Raw genomic sequence first — 17000 nt, 5'->3', positions numbered from 1 at the left:
CGCTACCAATTTTACTTCCATAATCCAATACATTTGAACTGAAATTGAATATTTAATGAGAAAAAATGTTTAGTATGGGCCTTGATTTTATATACAAGGAATTGACTGAAAATTCAGAAGACTTGGTGACATCAGCTGGAAAGCGAAGTCGTTTTATTTATTACATTTGTATTATATATTTTATTATAATTTGAAAAAAGATGATTAGTCATGACTCATGCACAATTAGTAATGTGTATTAAGAAAGTAAATTATTTTATATTGTGTTTAAACCATACAATTCCTTTAAATAACCCACAGAGAAAATGCAGAAGTAGGAATGTGCGAGACTTACAAACTATTTGTGTTTTTGATTGAAAAAAAGGAAATGCTATAAATATGAAACTAAATTGTGCAAGCAACATATTAATTCATGGTAACAACATGTTAAAAAAATGCTAGCAAAATGCTAAATCATGCTAACAACATGCTAAAACGACATTAATTCTCCCGATTCGTTGAAAGGGCTGATTCATTCTGGAACAGAGCAAGTAAATGTCTTTATGAATGAGTTTTGCTGTGGCTTTGTTTGCAAATATTTCCATTTGGGAAATAAAGCAAGAAACAACATAGTGTCTAAAATGTAACTCGCAATATTAACTTTTGTATCAATTCAATCAATTTCACATTTGCAATCATGCCGATATTCGGGAAAACAGCATGTTTGCTCATGTGATATGACTTATATTTATGTCATATGATATAGTTAAAGGGGTCATGAACTGCGTTTTTTTTTATTGTTTTATGATGTTTCCTGGGGTGCACTTATAATGTTAGAATGCTTTTTACATCAAAAATTGTCATAATTTATAAATAAAAGGCCTTTTTCCTACCCTGATTTTAGCCTTCTGTCCTGTACGCTCCGTTTTAAGGGGCGTGTCCGCTGTGAGACTTCAGTGTAAACACCCACTGCTGTGATTGGCTAACGTCTTTCCATTTGAAATAGTATTACTCCCTCTTTTAGCTCGTTTTTACAATTACAGCTCTCATGGTTAACTAATCGTGAAAGGTGTTGCAATACATTTAGATCTATGGCATTATATTTAGATCTATGGCATTATATATTTAGATCTATGGCATTATAGTCGGATGGTGGCATGAAAGGTTGCAGTGATGATCATTGTAGCCGATCACACACAAATGCTGAGCGCATGAAAGCAGTGATTTCGTCATTGCAACTCAGTTTCTGTACACTAACGAATGCTTTCATCTTCACTAACAGTGCAAACGTAATATAGTTAAGAGATTCGTTGAATAAAACGGGAGTCACCGATAAAGTCACCTGTTTGATTGACAGGTTCAGCGTGTGCTGCTCAAACGATTGCAAAGGGAGCTTTCTTTGATCGCTTTCTTTATAGAATTGAATCAACGTTAAATAGCAGATTATTTTCATCCTACTAAGAGAAACAACGCAAGTTGATGTTTAGTCACTGGTCTGATTTACTGACACACAGACAAAGAACATCTGACTACATGAATCATCACATTTCAGATCAGGCATTAGAATGAACACAGTTACTTACATGTTTCATTACTGTTGAACCCAGTCACTGCACAATATTTTGTAATCCTCAACGGCATGTTTATTGCTTTGTTTGTAGCTCGATGGTTTAACACTAGGCCTATGTTACATGCGCGAAACGGTGGGCGGGGCTAAACAGGCAGTGATGAAGTAGGCGTTGAGGCGGTGCTTCACCCAATGACGTCAAGGTGTGGCATATTCTGAAATTGATCGTTTGCTGGGCCTGGTGTCTATAAAAGCTTTTCTTGACTAACAAGGACGTTTTCAGCTCAGAAACATACAGGATTTTCTTATATTACCATGACCTTTTATATATCAAAATCTCAAGGGAACGTTGATTTCTCAATTCATGACCCCTTTAAGACAAAAACACAAAAAACATAGAAAGGCATTTGAAGCACCCATCTTGAATTGTGAGAGTGTTCTGTATACTAATAGGCTACTTAGTGTCAGCTTGCACTTTATATTATCGTAGACAATACATATTACACACCCCTATTTAGAAGAAGTTAGCTTTATATAGATAAGCAGGAAGGGAAAGTGTATTTTACATACAGACACATCGTAAAGATGCTCAGTTCTTGCGTCAGAACGGAGATTCTAGCTTACAGTTTACTTATATAAGGGTTTTATGGCACATCAATCGTCTCGCTTTTCCAAACAAACCATATATCATCTCCAGGCATTGCAAGGAAATGGACAATTGTTGTGTCGTGTACCACTCAGTGAGGGCACGACGTGTATATGAAACCCATCAAAACACACATGGCTCAACTGATGACAGTCTTGCTGTTGTGTGTCCAGTTGCCATGGAGATGACACCGCAGAAGTGAGACGGCATCCATGGTTTACCTAAGATGTTGTTGCCATGCAAGCAGAAAATGGATCACAAATGCTAATGGGCCCTCATCGCCTACAAAATTCCTTTAGATTTCTTTAGAAGAGCTGTGCCACTCGTGTTTCCATTAGATGAGGTGTTTTGTTAACATGAGACTGGAACTAATTAAGTATTTTATGTTTTATTAACATAGTTTAGAGTCAGGGAGGGATTGAGTCAGGCTTAACACATGCTGCCAGTTAGTGCCACAATCAAACGTTCAAGTTCTTATGTAATGTTGACCACAGTCAATCAAAATGTTGTCTGAAGTTTCAGTGGCAGACCAGCGGATGATTTATACAGTGCCAAACCGCTGGTGAATCATGTGATGGAATGTTTTTGTGATGATGATGGTGTAATGAGGAACGGTTGGGTTTCAGGGTCGGAGTCGCCTACATCTCAGTGACTGCTGGGAAAAGCAGCACGGTCGACTCTGTCATAAAGGAAGTGCTCTCACAACTAGGAAAACTGGTAACTTTGATTTCACTTTTCAAAAGCAAGGGTTATTTGAACAAACCCTTTAACCCTACGTATTAGTACTGACAGAACTTATTGGTGCAAAAAACATTATGATGCCTCAAAACATGTGTGCCATTACTTTTATAAACAAAACTTTTATAAGCAATCAAACTTGTGATTTTTGCATACCACATAGCAACCACTTACATGACTTCATGCAAGTAACACCCTTGTGTATTCATTGCAGCTTTTGCACAGCCGAAGACCGCAATAGATTCTTCATAAAATGCTAAAATCTGGTTGTTTTTCATTTCTATGCACAATTTGTATGTTAATCCTCATGTTTTTCGCAAATGTCTGTAGAATGAAAACCCTGCTGACTTTAGCCTTGTAGAAGTTTTCATGAGCAGCAAACAAGGTAAGATTTCTTACATGTATTATAATACATATATATATAAATACACCGATCCGGCATAACATTATGACCACTGACAGGTGAAGTGAATAACACTGATTATCTCTTCATCATGGCACTTGTGAGTGGGTGGGATATATTAGGCAGCAAGTGAACATTTGGTCCTTAAAGTTGATGTGTTAGAAGCAGGAAAAATGGGCAAGCATAAGGATTTGAGCGAGTTTGACAAGGGCCAAATAGTGATTCGTCTCCAAAACTGCAACTCTTGTGGGGTGTTCCTTGTCTGCAGTGGTCAGTATCTATGAAAAGTGGTCCAAGGAAGGAACAGTGGTGAACCGGTGACAGGGTCATGGGCGGCCAAGGCTCATTGATGCACGTGGGGAGCAAAGGCTTGACTGTGTGATCTGATCAAACAGCTACTTTGGAAGTTAATGCTGGTTTTGATAGAAAGGTGTCAGAATACACAGTGCATCTCAGTTTGTTGTGTATGGGGCTGTATAGCCGCAGACAAGTCAGGGTGCCCATGCTGACCCCTGTCCACCGCCGAAAGCGCCAACAGTGGGCATGCAAGCATCAGAACTGGACCACGGAGCAATGGAAGAAGGTGCCCTGGTCTGATGAATCACGGATGGCCGTGTGCGTCACTTACCTGGGGAACACATGGCACCAGGATGCACTATGGGAAGAATGCAAGCCGGCGGAGGCAGTGTGATGCTATGAGTAATGTTCTGCTGGGAAACCTTGGGTCCTGCCATCGATGCGGATGTTACTTTGAGACGCACCACCTACCTAAGCATTGTTGCAGACCTTGTACACCCTTTCATGGAAACTTGGCCTCCAAATTCCCCAGATCTCAATCCAATCGAGCATCGTTGGGATATGCTGAACAGACAAGTCCGATCCATGGAGGTCCCACCTCGCAACTTACAGGATTTAAAGAATCTGCGGCCAACATCTTGATGCCAGATACCACAGCACACCTTCAGGGATCTAATGGAGTCCACGCCTCGACGGGTCAGGGCTGTTTTGGCAGCAAAATTGGAACCAACACAATATTAGGTCATAATGTTATGCTTGATCGGTGTATATGAAAGGGATTTTGCTTCAACCCCTTCAACATATAGAAATGCTTCAAAAAGTGTGGAATACTTTCATGATATCCTAACCTTGTTTTTCTTACACATCTTTAGTTCAACGGCAAGTCCTCAGTGGTCAGGAGCTTTTACTGGACAAACTGCTGGAGATACGGAAGGTATGAGGACATTTGGAAAACACTCAATATAAGTGACCACACCACACTAGTTTTACAGTCTTGAGAGAGTTTCTTAGTCGTCTCAAACTCTGATTCTGTGTCTTTCAGACATCATTGCGACAGATGAATCAGACACGGTTTTACATCGAGGAAAGCAGGAATCGAGTGGTGCAGGTCAGTCTGCTTTTGGGAGGCTTTCAGACACAGCTCAGCAAAGAGGAATACTCACACCTGCTAACCGAACACCTCGCCATCAAAAGTGAGTCTGCACATCTCTGTATGCTTGAATGATAAGCTCAGGATTTAAACTGCTCCGATCCTTCTGATTTTAGCCATTCATCCTGTCAATCTCTTGGATTTTATTCATCTTTCCCTGAAATTGTCCTTAAACATTGCTGACCTATAAGTCTGACATAAGTCATCTTGTGTACTCATTGTAAATATGCCAGACACCGCTCTGCAGGGAGGGATTAGAACAGATGATGTAGTGACTGCTGATGATTTCTTGTGATTGCAGGGTTAACACTAATCATCTCTCTCTCCCTCATCCAGGTCACTTGGTCACCATCACTCACATGTATGCCGGACAAGGTAAGAGTGACCACATCCATAAATCCTAAGGTTCTCTGGGAGAACGGGCCGTTTCCTCCTCACAGGAAATGCATCTTTCTATTAGAGGCGACTCATAATGTCCGTCTTTGTTCCGAGTTCAACTAAACTGCATGACTTTATTTGATAACACTGAAGGTCGCTGGTGCATGCTGCAGAACAAACCGCTCGCTGTGTCCATGGGCCATGGTCTGGCCTACTCTCAGCGCTCTGTAAATGAAAGCCCTTGTCCTGCACACAAATGCTCAGAGCTGCTGCTTGTTTTCAGTCATCCACAACATGCCCACTGGCTAACTCGCCTTGATGCTTTAAATGTATTTATTATGTTGTAACAGCGGTGTGGTTTGTGTAGAAGTCTTCAAATATGTAGCGGTTAGCTCTGACACCTAGAGCTTTTACTCTTTACTTATTATTATTTCCTGTCATTGCTACTATACTAGTAAAAGTAGTACAAAGTGTGTGTATGGGTGCTAAGTGGCCTATGAATAGAAGTGGTATTTCTCCTAGAAACTTTCTTCTAGAATGTTTTGTTTTAGTGAGAGTAAATATTATGCAAAATAAATGTTAATTTGATTTTAGAGAATTTGTGTTCCTTTTCTGTGTATTATATATACACCAATAAGGCATAACATTATGTAAGAAAAACAAGGTTAGGATATCATGAAAGTATTCCACACTTTTTGAAGCATTTCTATATGTTGAAGATGTTGAAGAAAAATCCCTTTCATATACACTGATCAAGCATAACATTATGACCTAATATTGTGTTGGTCCCCCTTTTGCTGCCAAAACGAGGCATGGACTCCAATAGACCCCCAAAACCAAGATGTTAGCAGCAGATCCTTTAAGTCATGTAAGTTGCTAGGTGGGGCCTCTGTGGAGCCTCACACTCGTTTTGCTCCTCAAACCATTCCTGAACCACTTTTGCTTTGTGGATTATCCTGATAAAGAGGCTACACTCACCAGGAAATACAGTTTCCATGAAAGGGTGTACATGCCTTCTTCCCATAGTGCGTCCTGGTGCCATGTGTTCCCCAGGTAAGCGACGCACACGCACCCGGCCATCCACGTGATGTAAAAGTGTGATTCATCAGACCAGGCCACCTTCTTCCATTGCTCAGTGGTCCAGTTCTGATTCTCACGTGCCCACTTGTTGGGGCTTTCGGCGGTGGACAGGGGTCAGCATGGGCACCCTGACTGGTCTGCGGCTATGACGCCCCATACACAACAAACTGAGATGCACTGTGTATTCTGACACCTTTCTGTCAGAACCAGCATTAACTTCTTGAGCAATTTGAGCTACAGTAGCTCATCTGTTTGATCGGACCACACGGGCCAGCCTTCGCTCCTCACGTGCATCAATGAGCCTTGGCAGCCCATGACCCTGTCACCGGTTCACCACTGTTACTTCTTTGGACCACTTTTGATAGAGACTGACCACTGCAGACCGGGAACACCCCACAAGAGCTGCAGTTTTGGAGATGCTCAGACCCAGTCGTCTAGCCATCACAATTTGGCTCTTGTCAAACTCGCTCAAATCCTTATGCTTGCCCATATTTTCCTGCTTCTAACACATCAACTTTAAGGACAAAATGTTCACTTGCTGACTAATATATCACACCCACTAACAAGTGCCATGATGAAGAGATAATCAGTGTAATTCACTTCAGTGGTCATAATGTTATGCCTGATCAGTGTATATGTATATGTGTATATGTATTATTTTTTTATTTTTTTTTATTATATTATTGTATTTAATAATTCATCTATAATACTATAATATACTGTTCAAAAGTTTGGGGTCAGTGAGCAGTCTATTATGCTCACCAATGCTGCATTTATTTAAACGACAAAGTAAAAACAGTAATATTGTGAAATATTATTACAATTTAAAATGTTCTATTTTCTTATTCAATTAAATTTGAAAATGTAGTTTATTCCTGTGATGGCAAAGCTGAATTTTTAGCATCATTACTCCAGTCTTCAGCATCACATGATCCTTCAGAAATCAATATAGAAACAAAGAGAAGTCCAGCAACACTTTTATGTCAGAAATTATTCTAATATGCAGATTTGCTGCTCTAAAAACGTTACTTATTTTCAGTTGAAAGTTGCACTGCACTTTTGTTTAAACTGACACTTTATGATTCTTTGATGAATAGAAATTTGTTTTAAATATATATTTTTTTATAACATTATAAAAGTGTTACAAAAAAAAACCTTACTGACCTCAAACATTTCTAGTCTAGTTGTGATTATAATAAAGGCTTGCATTGGGATTTTTGTCTCTTTGTCTTGTTCCATCAAATCATGATAGGTAGTAAAAATAATTGTGCTCAGAGCTCAAAATAATAGTTTCCCAGGTGTGAGCAGGTGTTGGTGAGTGTGTTTGTTTAATTAAGCGGGTGTGCTGTTCTCAGGTGCTGTGGTTCTGCAGATCAGCTGTTTCTCAGAGGCAGAGAGGATTTACATGCTGGCCAAAGACATCAGCATCAGCGGCAAACAGCTCTACTCACTTGTCGTACCTGAGATCATGGTACAACTTCTTTTTACTATAAAGCAGCCATACATCTGATAGTGACACTCAGATATTTTGTGAATATAGAAATTGTTCTTGTGCTCTTTCTTTAAAACAAATGCCATTGGTTTGATATTTTATCATTTAATGCAGTGTGATTTATACATTGATGTGGCGTTTTTAAGTGAGGCTCAAAGGGATAGGTCACTCAATGTCATTATTTACTTACCCCAATGTCATTCCAAACCTCTATGGCTTATTTCTTCTGCAAAACAGATCTTTTTTTTTTTTAAATTGGGCTCCAGTGTTTTGTTTGGACCGAAGTTGTATGGGTTTGGACAGAGCCCCTAAAGCAGGGGTGTCCAACCCTGGTCCTGGAGAGCTACCACCCTGCAGATTTTAGCTCCAACCTCAAACAAACACACCTGAACCAGCTAAACATGGTGTTCAGATGTGCTAGATAATTACAGACAGGTGTGTTGGAGCAGGGTTGGAACTGAAATCTGCAGGACCAGTAGCTCTCCAGGAGCAGGGTTGGACACCCCTGCCCTAAAGGGACATGGGGATGGTAAAAAAAATGGATGGCAAAAATTGTTCCATCAAGAAAATTTGCGTTCGCAACACTTTTGTGATGGAAATAGTGAAGTGGGAGGGAAAAATGTATTTCATTGATTTCTCGGAAGAACACAAATGTTTTGCATAAAGCATTGAAATATAATTTTCCTTGCATCTCATTTTTCCATCACCATATCATAGTAGGCTTGGAATGACATGATAGTATGACAGATTTTAGATTTTTCCCTTTGCGTCCAAATATCAGATTCAAAATAATCGGCTGTATTGACTTCATTGTGATCAGAAGGTCACATGCTGTCCATTGCAACAATAGAAGGCTGTTCTTTAAAGTTCATAATGCTGGCCCAAGCTTTAGATGCATCTGCCCTCTAGTGGCCCAGTCAGAAACTACAGTACAATTCAACAACAACAAATGTTCTTTTCTCTCCCTAAAGCAGAGCAAGCTGGCCAAAGGAAGCTGCCCCCTGCTGGTCTTTGTCAACCCTAAAAGTGGTGGACTAAAGGGCAGAGAGATCTTATACAGTTTCCGGAAACTTCTGAACCCTCACCAAGTGTTTGAGCTGACCAGCGGAGGACCACTTCCTGGGTTAGACCTCCTCTCCTTTTAAATGATGGTCAAACTGATATGACTTGATAAGAATATGTATGAATGAATGTTGTATGTTCCCTTCTCACATGCATGACCGTGTGTGTGTTTTGTCCAGGCTGCACGCATTCAGGGAAGTCCCTCACTTCCGTATCCTGGTGTGTGGAGGAGACGGCACAGTGGGATGGGTGCTGGGGGTTCTGGAGTCCATCCGACATAAGATTGCCTGTCCTGAGCCAGCGATTAGCATCATACCGCTGGGCACAGGTGCGTGATGGAGGGAAATGTTTCAAATGTAATTCTTTACTGTAGGTTTGACTATTTGCATCCACTGTCATTTATTTATGTTCCGTTATGTTGAATGTGTTTGTCAGGGAACGATCTGGCTCGGGTGTTGCGATGGGGGGCGGGCTACAGCGGCGAGGACCCTTACAACATCCTGGTGTCTGTGGACGAGGCAGAGGAAGTGCAAATGGACCGCTGGACAATTCTTCTGGACGCACAGGAGATGACAGAGGACGGCAAAGAGAACGGCTTCCTAGAGCCGCCCAAGGTACACAATCGATCCCTGGGACTTCAAATTATAATAAATATGATTTCATCATGAATGCATGCACCTATGTAAAATTCTTATTTTATTATTACATTTTTAAAAAATATTTTTTAATTTAACATCATATTATATAACATTTTATATATATATATATATATATATATATATATATATATATATATATATATATATATATATATATATATATATATATATATATATATATATATATATATATATATATATATATATATATATATATATATATATATATATATATATAATTAATTAATGCAATTATTATAATATGTACAATTGCATATTATATATTTTATCATTAAAATAATTAATACAAATATAACAATATTTTAACAATAAATTACATTTTATAATTTATTTTTCACAATAAAATACAGTATATACATGTTTTTTATTTAACATAATTTAACATAATTAGTCATATAATATATATGTAGATAAATTATATATATATATATATATATATATATATATATATATATATATATATATATATATATATATATATATATATATATATATATATATATATATATATATATATATATATATATATTATTAATGTAATTATTATAATATGTACAATTGCATATTAATTATTTTTAATTAATATTTTAATCATAAAATATAAAATACTAATATAACAAAATTTTAACAAATTATATTTTATAATTTATTTTTCACAATAAAATACAGTATATATATTTTTTTATTTAACATTACTCATATAATAATATATATGTAGATAAATGATATACTATATAAATAATGACATATTTATGATCAACGCATATAATAACAATACAATTAATTATTACAATAACAATAAAAATACTATAATAAATCATTATAATACTTATTAATTCAACTTTAATTTTTAATAATTTAATTATACATTTTTAAGGCTCTGCTAAGGAATTTGTCTCTGCACACATTTTGCAAGTTACTAGCGTACCTGTCTGTGCTATAGATTGTGCAGATGAATAATTATTTTGGGCTGGGAATTGATGCTGAACTGAGTCTGGACTTTCATCACGCACGTGAGGAGGACCCAGACAAGTTTAATAGCAGGTGAGTGTTGTTCTTTCACCTCTAAAAGAGAGGGAGGTCTGGGTGCATTGCTATTTTGATTTTGTCGTTGTTCTTGCAGGTTCCACAATAAAGGTGTGTATGTGAAGGTGGGCCTGCAGAAGTTGAGTCACACACGGAACCTTCATAAAGACATCAGACTGCAGGTGGACAGACAGGATGTGGAACTGCCCAGTATAGAGGGACTGATATTCCTCAACATTCCCAGGTAAACATGCGTCAGTCTGACACATTGAAAGTAAAGACATTGTCCCATTGTGGCAATTCCACATTTTTGCTTTAGAAGATTAAAGCTGCTGTATGTTTGTGTGTCCAGCTGGGGTTCTGGTGCTGACCTGTGGGGCTCGGACAGTGACTCTCGGTTTGGGCGGCCCAGGTTAGATGATGGGATGCTGGAGGTTGTGGGAGTTACTGGTGTGGTGCACATGGTGAGTTCTTCTTTCTAAGAGCATTTTCGCCTTTAAGAGCATAAACTACTGTTTAAAAGTTTGGGGTTGGCAAGATTTGTTCCTGTTTTTGAAAGAAGTCTCTCACCAAGGCTGCATTTATTTGATCAAAAATACAGAAAAAAAGTAATATGGTTAAATATTATTACATTTAAAAAAAAAAATGTAAGTGTTATTTATTCCTGTGATGGCAAAGCTGAATTTTCAGCATCATTACTCCAGTCTTCAGTGTCACATGATCCTTCAGAAACCATTCTAATATGCCGATTTGGTTATTGTTATCAGTGCTGAAAACAGTTTATTTCAGTTCAAAAGAACAGCATTTATTTAAAATAGAAATATTTTGTAACATTATAAATGTCTTTACCGTCACTTTTGATCAATTTAATGCATCCTTGCTGAAAAAAACTTACTGACCCAAAACTTTTGTTTCCCAAAAAAATGATAGTGTTTCTATGTTTTATAAAAAAATCGCTTTTTGTATATTGTTTATTAAACATAACTTGAGATTTTTTCTCTAATTCAGAGTATACATTTGTTTTATGTTGCATTCTATTTTTACATTGTTTAATTCTTTGATTCAGGGTCAGGTTCAGAGTGGGCTGCGCTCTGGGATTCGTATCGCTCAGGGCAGCTACATTCGCATCACTGTGACCAAACCCATTCCAGTGCAGGTGGACGGAGAACCCTGGATACAATCACCCGGACAGATCATCATCTCAGCCGCAGGACCAAAGGTACTTCTACATATCATTTTTAATACAGTCATATTCCCTAAATTGCTTGGCCAACTCCCATGACCTCCAGAGCTGCAGGGTAACGACAACAACGTTAATGACGTGGGATACATCCCAGTCTCCCAGATGTGAATTTAATAGTCTTGGAATGGTAGAGGCTTGATTCATTGAATTAACATTCTGTGTATACACTGCCCGGTCAAAATAAAAGCCGCTATTTGGATTTAAATAGGCAAATGCTTAAGAGTCTATGATTGGATCATTATTGCAGTGATTTTTGTGTTTCTGGCATGGTATGTGTATGACAACAGTTCTTCTATCCTTAATGGATGGAGTGTGTAGCTTTTCATTTCTTAAACAACCATGTAGGAAGACACATCATGGCCATATTCCAGGATGACGATGTCAAGATTCATCAGGCTCGGACTGTGAAAGAATGGTTGGGAGGGAGCATGAAGAATCATTTTCACACATGAATTGGCAGGCATGACCTTAAATTCATTGAAAATCTTTGGGATGTGCTGGAGTAGCTGTATATATTGCCAAATATTTTGGGACGCCTGCCTTTACATGCATATAAACTTTAATGACATCTCATTCTTAATCTGTAGGGTTTAATATGGAGTTGGCCCACTCTTTGCAGCTATAACAGCTTCAGCTCTTCTGGGAAGGCTTTCCACAAGGTTTAGGAGTGTGTTTATGGAAATTTTAGACCATTCTTCTAGAAGCGCATTTGTGAGGTCAGGCACTGATGTTGGATGAGAAGGCCTGGCTCACAGGCCAGTCAAGTTCCTCCACACCAAACTCGCTCATCCATGTCTTTATGGACCTTGCTTTGTGCACTGGTGCGCAGTCATGTTGGAACAGGAAGGGGCCGTCCCCAAACTTTTCCCACGAAGTTGGGAGCATGAAATTGTCCAAAATGTCTTGGTATGCTGAAGCATTAAGAGTTCCTTTCACTGGAACTAAGGGGCCAAGCCCAACCCTTGAAAAACAGCCCCACACTATAATCCCCCTCCAACACACTTTACACTTGGCACAATGCAGTCAGGCAAGTACCGTTCTCCTGTCAACAGCCAAACCCAGACTAGTCCATCGGATTGCCAGGCAGAGAAGCATGATTGGTCACTCCAGAGAACACATCTCCACTGCTCTAGAGTCCAGTGTCTGCGTGCTTTACACACTGCATCCGACGCTTTGCATTGTACTTGGTGATGTAAGGTTTGGATGCAGCTGTTTGCCCATGGAAACCAATTCCATGAAGCTCTCTACATACTGTTCTTGAGCTAATCTGAAGGCCACATGAAGTTTGGAGGTCTGTAGCGATTGACTCTGGAGAAAGTTGGCGACTTCTGCACACTGTGAGCCTCAGCACGCGCTGACCCCTCTCTGTGATTTGGCCTAACACTTTGCGTCTGAGTTGCTGTTGTCCCAATTGCTTCCTTTGTTATAATACCACTAACAGTTGACCGTGGAATATTTAGTAGTGAAGAAATTTCACGAATGGACTTATTGCACAGGTGGCAACTTATCACGGTACCACGCTTGAATTCACTGAGCTCCTGAGAGCGACCCATTCTTTCACAAATGTTTGTAGAAGCGTCTGCATGCCTAGGTGCTTCATTTGATACACCTGTGGCCATGGAAGTGATTGGAACACCTAAATTCAATGATTTGGAGGGGTGTCCCTCCAACACACATGTGTATATGTATATGTCTAAAATGTGTGTTGTCACTGAATACTCATGAAACGTCTGTAAGTAAGCTATGACCACATTAACATTCAATATACGAGCAAGGCATTCAAAACTTTTCATAATTCCCATCCCGGCCTCTATTTGTCGTACACAAATAATTGGGCGAGTACAAAATGATTGCGCACCGGCGGAAGAATGCAGGCATTCAACATTCCAGATTCGTTAATGTAACCAAAACATCATTTGGTTCAAGTGTTACATTTTCTCACCATCTGTTATCCTTCACTTCTAATATCAAGTTTCTGTTCTAGGTGTGCATGCTAAGAAAGTCCAAAACCAAGCAGAAGAAACAAAGCGGCAGTTTGAAGGAAGGCCGTTCCGACAGTCCAGCTCCCAGTGACGGTGGGCAGTGACAACCCGCACAAACACTTCATCGACAGCCCTTTACTGTCGCCTTGACAACTTTTATTTGAGTCTTTGCTCTGTTCTTTGTTTCACTTTGGGTGGGTATCGACATTGACTTTAGCTGAGCTAGAATGTATTACCCGGACATCTCTAACATCTCATAGTCTGTAGTGTTAAAACGCCCCATCAGATGATAGCACTGCAGTCTGTTTCTCAGGATTTTAGCTTCCCCTCGGCCTGTTTCCGGCCCGTTTTTGCCTTAGATTCATGCTGGTGTAGATGGTTTTGTTGATTTCGATTGCCAATCTGCATCTTCTTTTAAAAAGGGAACATTGTAGTAGTCCATCACTGAAATGCTATGGCACATATGAGTAAGAAACCAGTATTTAATCGCATCGCCAAGTTAAGACTATCACTTAATACTCGCATCGTGCATATGACGGCGGCCTTTTTGGTTTATGGTAAAAACTGTGACTGGTCATTTTTTTGTCTTTACGATGATTATCATTAATGTCTTACTTGAAGTTTATTTGCAAAAGTAGCTTTCAACAAGTATCCAAACCAAAACGATGCAGTATACACTGTATGTACAAACAACTCTAGTTCTTGTTCATTAAGAGCACGTTTGAATGTGTAAGTGTGGAGAGATAATCGTCTTTGTATATGAGTTTTGTAGTTTTCTTAGCTGTGAGACCGGAGGCACAATCATGCCTCACCAAAAACGTGAGTGAACAATCTGGTGTCGTCACAGCCGTTTTGTAAAAGACGTCAATAGCTTTTCGAACAGGAGCGGTACCGAAAAAAACTGTGACTCTAAGAGTCGTGGATTTTACGAACGATGAATGTTTGTAAATTCCTTGCGACGTTTGTGGACGTGTGCACCACTTTTGGTGTTATTAGTAATATAACGCTGTACGATACTTGATGAAACATTCCCACGCAAGATCACGTAGCAAGTTTGGTCATACGAACCTTTAAGCCGAGCGCAAGGAAATAAAGATGTTACTGTTTTCTGACATAGTAGACAGTTGTGTAAAGCTACTCGTCCTGTTTTAAAGCTAAAGCTAGAGGCGAGCGCAGTGCTGTAATATTTTGCTAGTAAGTGGCGTGTTTCTGTACAGTGACTGGTCAGCCCTGCTCCAGCGGTATGGAGTCGTGAGGTTGGCCTTAGATTTTGTATGTATGATCAGTTGGACGCTCCACTTCCCATCAGGCTGTCTGACATCATCTACCTCGTCTCACCGGCACACATCACTCCAAGAATCAAGTTCCGCCAAGCTCTTCCAAAGTCTTGCGCCTATATATATATAGGTATATATATATATATAGTATGACTCGCTGTCATTTTTTTTAAGATTGAATCCTCTGATTGGATCTGATCTCGCCGATTCGCCAATTCTCGTGTCGTTCATTTGCCAGCAGTGTGTGCAGTGGTGATTTCTGCATTAGTTGTGCCTCTCGCCCATGACAAGCCCTCGGGTTAACGTGCTGTTCCGTGGTGTGGTTTGGCCCGAGCTTTGCGTATAGTGCCTCATATAAGTGCTTCAAGAACTTCTGCAGTATTGCCGTACGTGTGCGTTTAACTCCATGCCATTCTGTTTGTTCTGCTGGTTCAGTGACTATGAAGTAGAACCGTGCTATTCTAGGTCTTTTAGAGCTGATGTGCCTCCTAATAGGGTAAATCTCACGAAAATGAGTCACATTTTACCCCAAAAATCAAAAGAAAAAAATATATTAAATTATTAGGACCATTAACGTTTTTGGCATTTTGACTTTTTCTTTCTTTTTTTTGTAATTCCCACTGATTAGATTCTCCTTAACGTAGACTTATTTTTATGCCATTTTTATTTGTGTTATTTAAAGGCAGTACAACGACTACAATTCTGTAAAACTTGACAGCATCATGAAAATAACATCAAAATATCTCTTTTGATTTTGGGATGAAATATGACCCAGACATGTAGATTCGCCCGATAACTTTGTTCGGTCAAAAGTTTTGCGTGATTTGGCTTTTATTCTTACTTCTTGTAAAATGGGTTAGAATTAATGTTCTGAGATCTATATAGATGTATATTTTTGGAGAGAAAATGTAATGTAGTAATTTGGTCTGTAAAGATATTGCACTGATTGTACTGTTTTAAAGATGTTTTTAAGTGTACATTGTGTTTAATGAATATTAAATAACTAAATGTATAGATATATCAATCGGCTGTATAACAGATGGATGTGTCCGATGACGAAAAAAGACATAAATTTGGACTTTTTAATACAGTTCTGTTCTGTGTTTTTATTTTGCATGATATTAGAAGTTCCTATTGTACAAAGTAACAAACTTGATCATTCAGTTAACACCAAATGCATCAAAAAAAAAACCGTGATTAGTAGATCAGTACAGTTTATTTACAACAGTATAAAATGGCTACATATTGAGAATAATCAGCTTACACAAATCATCAAATTACTTTACACCTAATGATTTTCAAGTTTTCTCAGTACAAATGATTTTAAAAAGAGTATGAAGTAGTTTTTTTTCTCAAATAAATAGTTTAAATGAGAGTATCAGGAATGGGACATGCACAGAATGAAAGATGCATCAGCCCAGGCTAATGTTCCCACCATACAATGTGATGAGAAGAATCAAGGTAAATCCTGTCAGCAGTCCAGCATTCTGGATTGCGAAAAAAATGACATCGGCCTTCGTGCTATGCGCTTGTTCACTGGCAATCATGTTCATTTCAGGCAACTAGGAGAGGGAAAGAGGATTCAGTATTTGCTCTACAAAAACATGTTTATGTTTTGTCAGTGGGAAGTGGAGCCGAAGTCAAACTCTTTTTTACACATGCCCCTAAATAAATGAATACGTATAGGTTTAAAATAATGTAATCAAGTCTTTACATGGAGCAGGTCACATCATGGGGGCGGCCATTTTTAGACATAGCAATCTGACACAGCTTGTTAACACTCCTATTATTGGTCACAGAAAATGCATCATCTGTGTCAGACTGTGAACAGTGAGTTTCTCTAATACAGGGGTTTTCAATCTTTATGATGCCAAGGACCCCCAAATATGGGGGGGGGTGAAATTCTGTTTCATGCATACTGAGTTTTTTACACTGTTAAAGACTTGGATGGACAAAGTTTCAAAAATTACGTTGGACATTTGATGGAGTATTTCTGTGCC

General features: G+C 38.8%; 2 protein-coding genes across 2 annotated transcripts in view; one reads left to right on the top strand and one right to left on the bottom strand.

Annotated features, from left to right (window-relative positions):
* The window catches only part of dgkq (diacylglycerol kinase theta), a 55235-nt gene extending 39146 nt beyond the window's left edge, over positions 1-16089 (top strand). Inside the window, exons 10-23 of the mRNA XM_079838750.1 lie at positions 2819-2909; positions 3261-3315; positions 4503-4564; positions 4673-4823; positions 5117-5155; positions 7594-7709; positions 8702-8853; positions 8972-9120; positions 9228-9406; positions 10416-10516; positions 10596-10742; positions 10851-10962; positions 11565-11717; positions 13726-16089. Coding sequence (XP_079694876.1) covers positions 2819-2909; positions 3261-3315; positions 4503-4564; positions 4673-4823; positions 5117-5155; positions 7594-7709; positions 8702-8853; positions 8972-9120; positions 9228-9406; positions 10416-10516; positions 10596-10742; positions 10851-10962; positions 11565-11717; positions 13726-13827 — 1609 coding nt within the window. The 3' untranslated portion in view covers positions 13828-16089. The remainder of the gene's footprint in view (positions 1-2818; positions 2910-3260; positions 3316-4502; positions 4565-4672; positions 4824-5116; positions 5156-7593; positions 7710-8701; positions 8854-8971; positions 9121-9227; positions 9407-10415; positions 10517-10595; positions 10743-10850; positions 10963-11564; positions 11718-13725) is intronic.
* Positions 16076-17000, bottom strand: part of LOC307139694 (metal cation symporter ZIP8) — a 31079-nt gene continuing 30154 nt past the window's right edge. Inside the window, exon 8 of the mRNA XM_079838753.1 lies at positions 16076-16562. Within this exon, the coding sequence (XP_079694879.1) occupies positions 16413-16562 (150 nt within the window). The 3' untranslated portion in view covers positions 16076-16412. The remainder of the gene's footprint in view (positions 16563-17000) is intronic.

The sequence above is a fragment of the Gobio gobio genome (assembly GCF_949357685.1).
Source record: "Gobio gobio genome assembly, chromosome: 16".
NCBI classification, from domain to species: Eukaryota; Metazoa; Chordata; class Actinopteri; order Cypriniformes; family Gobionidae; genus Gobio; species Gobio gobio.
This window is presented reverse-complemented; position numbering and strand designations above follow the sequence as displayed.